This window comes from Convolutriloba macropyga, unplaced genomic scaffold (assembly GCF_964194025.1).
Source record: "Convolutriloba macropyga unplaced genomic scaffold, txConMacr16.3 SCAFFOLD_410, whole genome shotgun sequence".
In the NCBI taxonomy this organism is placed as follows: Eukaryota; Metazoa; Xenacoelomorpha; order Acoela; family Convolutidae; genus Convolutriloba; species Convolutriloba macropyga.
Genome location: NW_027451467.1, coordinates 132,857 through 140,000, shown reverse-complemented (window position 1 = coordinate 140,000; position 7,144 = coordinate 132,857). Strand labels below are relative to the sequence as shown.

Here is a 7,144-nt window from a genome sequence, read left to right as displayed (position 1 = left end):
GCAAACCGTCAAACAGCACGAGATCACAAAGAGACAGTTCCGGTCGAGAACAAGCAGTCGCTCATCAGTACACAACCACCTATCAAATGCTTCCAAAGCTGAAAGTAGAAAGGAGAATAGAACTGATGCTAATCAACACAAGCAAAAATGTCCGTTCGGGCACACTTTTGATGCAGCCCAGAACCAAGACAAAATCGAAGACGAGCCCAATAACTTTGTCAACTCGACCAACAGTGTCCTTTACGAGCTGAGAAATCGAAACATTCAAAGAGTTGTATCGTCCAATGAGGACGAGCAAAACAAGAATCAAAACCCAACTGAACCAGACAAAACGTCACAACTAGATCATCCCGGAGTTTCTGACATTTTTCAGCTTCAAGGATCAGGCGATCATAATATAGCAAAAGAAATTCCAAAATCTTTAGTCTCTAGCCAACAGATAACTACGCGGACAAATCAAGATCCTCTGTTCGAAGCCTATAGGAGAACCAACCACACCAATTTGGAGCCCTCATACTACCAGTCAATTTTCCGTGCTGATCAACAACAGGAAAATCAATCTCTATCGAGACAAGAAGCCCACAACAGACAGTTGGACAAAAAAGTTGGCAATAGACCAACTTTGATCATTTCCCTGGATGATTCACCTACAAGTAGCACTATGCCTCAAACAACAAACGAAACCTCAGCTCCTCCAAATAATAGCTCTAGTCTTCAACTAACAGAAAATTGCGTTCACGGTATAGACAGCCTACTGCCGAATCAACAAAACACAATAGGGAATTCAGAGAATGGAGTAGTGAACATAAACACTACCAGTTATCAAGCGTTCTCACGCACTAGTTCTATTAGGACAAATCAGGTCGAATCCAACGAGGGAAAGCCAGCTCCCCCCTTAACAACCAATTGCCCGCATTTCATTGGGACCGAAGAAACATGCAACATGAATCCAGTAAACACTTCACCACAAAGTAACAACAGCTATCAGAAAACAAATCGGCCTTATATTACACCAGATAACGGATCAGCAGCTGCCATGGAAGAAAATTTTAGTGTGCCAGCTGAAACAAGAAGAAACTTCGATACGAACCACAGCAAATTTGTTGCCCATGCAGCTGTGCCACATCAACAAAATGTTCTCCCCAATAGATTCCAAAGCACAACGCACGGCCGTGAACACTTTTATAACGCAGTTGACCCAGGAAAAAATCCTGAAAACCTCGTAGAACAACAAGGCAACTACGCTACAACCCAACCAACCCTCAACGGATACTACGCGTATCCAGGAGAATATCAAAACTACCAAAGCCACAATCAACACCAGCCCTTCTTTCGAAATAACCACCGTTCGGTCAAGCTCCCAGACATTCGCGTAAATAAGTTTGACGGAGATCCTTTGAACTGGAACGAGTGGTCCAGTATGTTTTCATCAATAATTCACAACAATCGTGACATTTCGGACAACGAAAGAATGAGCTACTTACAGTCCTTAGTCATCGGTTCGGCAAAAGAAGCCATATCCGGATACTTGTGCAACCCAGGTTTTTATCACGAAGCGTTATCGGAACTGGAACGCCGCTTCGGAAACCCTCAACATGTTGTGTCAGCGTTAACCAAAGAACTAGAGTTATGGCAACGACCACAAGCAAGCGATCACGCGACTTTGATCAGCTATGCGTCCTTTCTACGCAAACTGGTTCAAACATTCAACGCCCATGGATTCTATGCCGACTTGAAGTCAACATACTTACTTCGGATAGCACGGGATAAATTACCATGGTCTTTGAAAATGAAGTGGAGCGAACACCTTGTGGACATCAACAGTACCTTCCCAGGACTAGAAGATCTCTCAAATTGGATGGATAGACAAGCCAGAGCTTGTGAACAGCTTCAGGACTCCGTTTCACTTCAAAATCAATTGAATGATAACGGAAAACAACCTAATTTTAATAGGCGAGACAATAATAACCACCACAATGCGAATAACAACCATCAATCCAATTTCTCAAATCGAAACAAAAACAGCAACAAAAGATTTGGCAATAGAAAATTGAACACGAACGGTAGTTTCAGAAACGGAAGCGAGCCAGTCAACAATTACAGTCACAATAACTTGCGACGAGACAATATTGGAGGAAAATCACAGTCTATGAACAACAGCGGAAGTACTATCTCAATCAACAACCGAACTTCCGAAATAAATTCCTCTAACACTCAGCAAACTAAGAGCAAGAAATGCCCAGTAGATCAAGGCGACCACTACATTGGAAAGTGTTCTAAATTTTTGCAGATGTCACCATCTGAACGAAATTCGGAAGTGAAGAAAAATCTGCTCTGCTACAACTGTCTTAGCCCAAATCACAATGCTAAAAATTGCCCATCAAAAGTATTATGTAGACATTGCTCACGCAAGCATCATTCAATGCTACACGATAAAAACTATAGCCCTAATCAAAAAACAAACATCACTCAACACGAATTGCCCCTTTGCGAATCGTTCGAAGATATAAATAGCGGAACAAAACCACCAAGTTATACACCTGTCTTCCCGAGGAGAATCCGAAATCAGTTGCCAATGATACCCATCAAACTATTTGGACGCAACGAGCACTTCGAGTGCTACGCGCTACTGGACAGCTGCAGCACAATCTCATATGCTTTTGATCCAATGGTTACCAAATTGAATGCACCACAAACAAGCTCGGAAACAACTCTGAACGTCTCAACAGCTTTTGGCGACTCTTCTATGGAAGCAAAGCTAGTACAGCTTGACATCGGGCTTTTCCGGAGCCGACGACCATTGTTTCGTCTAAACTACGTCTACTCAATAAAAAATTGGCACTTTGACGACGCGCCCGTGACACAGTTAAATGAGGTATGCAGCAAGTACCCACACCTACAACACATCAATTTCCCGCAATTGGAAAACAACAAAATTCAAGTCCTGCTTGGAATTGACGCAACCCAATACATCCTCGAGCGAGAGTTCTTGCAGGGTCCTAAAAATACCCCATTTGCCCTTCGCAGTCTACTTGGATGGACCATAACAGGCCCCATTAAATTTGACAATGACAAACCCGAAAAAACAAACTTTCTGTCAGATAGTTTTGAGGCTTTTGATAGGGAAATGACTTTTTCAACAGGAGATGATGAAGGCCCTTTAACCGAATCCGTGACCAGTTTCTGGAAGATTGACACATCTGGAACGGAAAATGAAGACGAAATTTCCCTCTCCCAAAACGACCAAAGGGCAGTAGAAATACTTAACAACACAGTGAGACATACAGGAGAAAGATATGAAATAGGTCTCCTCTGGAGAGAAAAAGTTGCCCTTGAGAACAATTACCCCGTAGCAAAAGCTCAAGTACAAAGCCTTGACAAAAAACTTAAGAAAGACAAAGCATTGAAAGATATGTATCAGAAAACACTCGACACTGACATTGAGAAAGGATATGTCAAATCAGTGACTTTCAGTGACACGACACCCGATCGCGTCTGGTACCTACCACACCATCCCGTTACCAACCCCAACAAACCGGGAAAGGTGCGGCGTGTCTCAAATGCTGCATCAACTTTCAAAGGAAATTCACTGAATAGCAACCTTCTAACAGGACCCGATTTACTAAACAATCTTGTCGGGCTCTTACTTCGATTTAGAGAAAATTCTATTGCTATCACGGCTGATATTGAAGCCATGTTTATGCAGGTCGGCATTATAGAAACAGATCAACCCTCCATGAGATTTCTCTGGCCAACTGAGCGAAGTATAAAACAGTTCCAGTACACACGCCTAATCTTCGGCGCCCGATGCTCGCCAACGACAGCCATTTATGTTCTTCAAAAAACTGCTAGCGATTTTTCACCAAACCGGACCGTTAAGGATTTAGTCTACAACAGTTTTTATAAGGACGATTTTGTACACTCATTCGAGACAATTCAAAAGGCTAAAGAAAACGCAGCTCTGCTCAAGAAAACGCTTTCGAAAGGTGGGTTCAATTTGACAAAATTTGTCTCAAATGAACAGTCCGCTATACAAGATTTTGACGACAGCAAAGAAAACGACGAAGATTGTCATCGCGTACTCGGAGTTCACTGGAATAAGTCTGCTGACAGATTATTCCACAAAAAACCATCAAAATTCGACAACAATGGTAACAGCTATTCAATCAGGAAGCTTCTGTCGCTAATCGCCTGTCTGTTTGATCCGTTAGGCATTATAGCCCCGCTAGTAATTACACTCAAGATTATTCTACAGGATGTATGGAAAGAAGGACTGGCGTGGGATGACCCTTTTCCGCTCGAAAAACGGATTCTGATCCAAAAATGGATTGACAAATACCAATCTGCACCGCCTATTGAAGTTCCTCGCTGCATAAATCCCAAATTATCAGCAACAAAAATGCATGAACTTCACATATTCAGTGACGCCTCACAACTAGCTTATGGAGCTGTAGCTTATATCAGAACGTCTTCAAACAACGAGGTTTCATGCTCGTTTCTCATAAGCAAAGCCAAGGTTGCTCCGATCAAACAGCTCAGTATTCCAAAAATGGAGCTCCAGGCCGCAGTTCTTGGAACCCGCTTAGCTCGGTTCATTAAAACCCACCAAAATATCTTGTTCAAGGAAACCGTCTTTTGGTGTGACAGCACTGCAGTCCTAGCGTGGATTAAGAGCACGGATAAGCTCAAAGTTTACGTGGCCAACAGGGTGCGTGAAATTCAAAACAACTCTTCATCTGATAGCTGGCATCACATCAGTGGCAAAAATAACCCAGCCGATCACGTGTCTCGTGGTATTGATCCAGATGAGCTACCTAAACTTTGGCTAACTCCACCTTCGTTTTTGTTTGAACCAAAAGACAGCTGGAACAATATACTCAGCGAGGAGAAAACAAACGTCACAACAATACAACAACCAGTAAAACCAGTCATTGACGTCGAGAGATTTTCGAAGTGGACAAAACTACTCAAAGCAACCGCACAAGTCTTTCGTTTCCTCAGCATACTAAAAACGAAGAAAAAGAGAGCTCTCAATTGTACGGATATAGAAAAATCCAGAAATCACCTACTGCAGGCATCACAGCAAAACTCTTTCGGTACGTCAATCAACCTTCTGAAGCAGAAGAAATCTCTTCCAGCAAAAGACAAGCTTCTTCAGTTTTCACCGTTTTTCAGAGACAACACGTTGCGTGTCGGTGGCAGAACTAAAAGAAGTACATTGGGTTATAACACAAAACATCCAATGATTCTCAATGCAAAAGAATTCATAACTCGGCTCTTCTTAGTTAAATGCCACGAAGTTTGTATGCATTTTGGGACTGAATACGTCAAGAACTATGTACAACAAAATTTTTACGTGCTTGGTCTTCGCGACGCTCTTAGAAGCATCACCTACAACTGCTTCGATTGCAGAAGATTCAAAGGCCAAGGACTTCAACCACCAATGCGGACCTACCCGAAATCCGATTTCCACAAAACGAGTCTCCTGTAGTTTTTACAAACGTCGGAATCGACTATGTTGGCCCCTTTACCGTTATTCAGCGGAATAAAGAGGAAAAAGCCTATATCTGCCTCTTCAATTGTCTTGTCACGAGAGCTGTGCACTTAGAAGTGACAGAAGATTTAACGACAACCACTTGCATGACAGCCATTCGAAGATTCGTTGCAAGACGGGGACAACCCCGATTATTCCTCAGTGACAACGGCAGCAACTTTCTTGGAGCCAGAAAACAAATACGACGACAACCACTCCAGCTCGACCATGAGTTCATTAGACAGAAACTACTGAATCAGTCCGTTGAATGGCGCCTAAACCCTCCTTCTGCCCCTCACTTCGGTGGGGTGTGGAAGAGGCTCGTACAGATTGTAAAACGAGCTCTTCTTTTGAATTTAGGATCGGCAAAGTTGACCTGGGACACCTTCTCAACCATCGTCACCGAGACCGAAAGTCTAGTTAATGCAAGACCGTTGACACATGTAAGAAGCGATGTCGAAGACGAGGATCCACTCACACCTAATCACTTTCTGATCGGTAGAGCCTTTTCTAATGTACCAGCATGTGTCTTCAAAGAGAATCCCACCGTCCAGACGAAAACGTGGATACAAGTGCGGCAAAGACTAGAAGCAATCTGGAAAAGACTTTTGAGAGAGTACGTTCCGACTCTGAACGCCAGAAAGAAGTGGGCCAAACCCGAGGCCAAATTGGAAGTCAATGATATTGTATGGGTCCTTGAAGAATGGACTCCAAAGGGGGATTTGGCCATTGGGACGCGTGACAAGGACGTTCACCGGCCCCGACAAAACTGCTAGGTCTTGTGAAGTAAAAACTGCTTTAGGGTTTTTAACTCGACCAGCGGTTAGGCTCGCACATGTTTTTCCGAAACCACCCCCAAAAGGTTAGGAGGTTAGGTATCGTAGGCCCCGAGAATGTTATCGACATCGATAATTCTTTTGATTCTGACATACCATATTTGCCGCAAAAACTTTGATTCCTGTGAAAATGTTGTGATAAGCCAGAAGATATATATGATTGAACAAAGAGCACGTGTCGTGCAGAAGCCATGAAATGAAATAAAGGTAATCTTAACAAGCCCAAGTTTTGAACCCAAGTAATCTAAAGACGACAACGGCAACTTCCCCGACCGGGATCAGCAGAAGGCCATTGTCATATTCAAATAATTTTTTTCTATTAATTTTGTTTAAAAATGTCCAATTTACTTAATTTATCAATGTCGGGTGAACTTTTGTCGATTATCTCAAAGCTGAAATTTTTCTTACCATCCTTCCACAATTTATTCTATACGTGATTTTTTTCGTCGGCATGACGGACGGCCGTGCTCTGTAATAAACATTTAGAGAAACTGGAGCACGTATTTTCCTTAAAAAATTATGTCAATAGAGTACGTGTGGTTATTCATCCTCCGTTATTTTCATTTAACCCGAAGAAAGACTTCGGACTTCAGACTTAAAAATATCCGACTTCGCAATGACAATTTTGCCATTTCTGCAGAAATTTTGGAATAGTTTACATGGTTGCTTGATTTAAGTTTTCATTTCTTGAATAGTTTTCAACTAAAATGCTTGAACTTAAATCTCGTAGTTTTACAAATTTTGAAGTGCAATATTTGCAAAATGTAGGTTTTTG

The 7,144-nt window shown here is 42.3% G+C and overlaps 1 protein-coding gene across 1 annotated transcript; it reads left to right on the top strand.

Annotated features, from left to right (window-relative positions):
* Positions 1–176: 176 nt before the first annotated feature.
* LOC142356719 (uncharacterized) lies at positions 177–6,309 on the top strand (the record flags this gene model as incomplete). The annotated part of the gene is made up of 3 exons (XM_075408526.1): positions 177–3,706; positions 4,025–4,984; positions 5,542–6,309. Coding segments are annotated over 3 exons (5,258 nt in total), but the record flags the coding sequence as incomplete, so codon positions are not given.
* Positions 6,310–7,144: the final 835 nt, after the last annotated feature.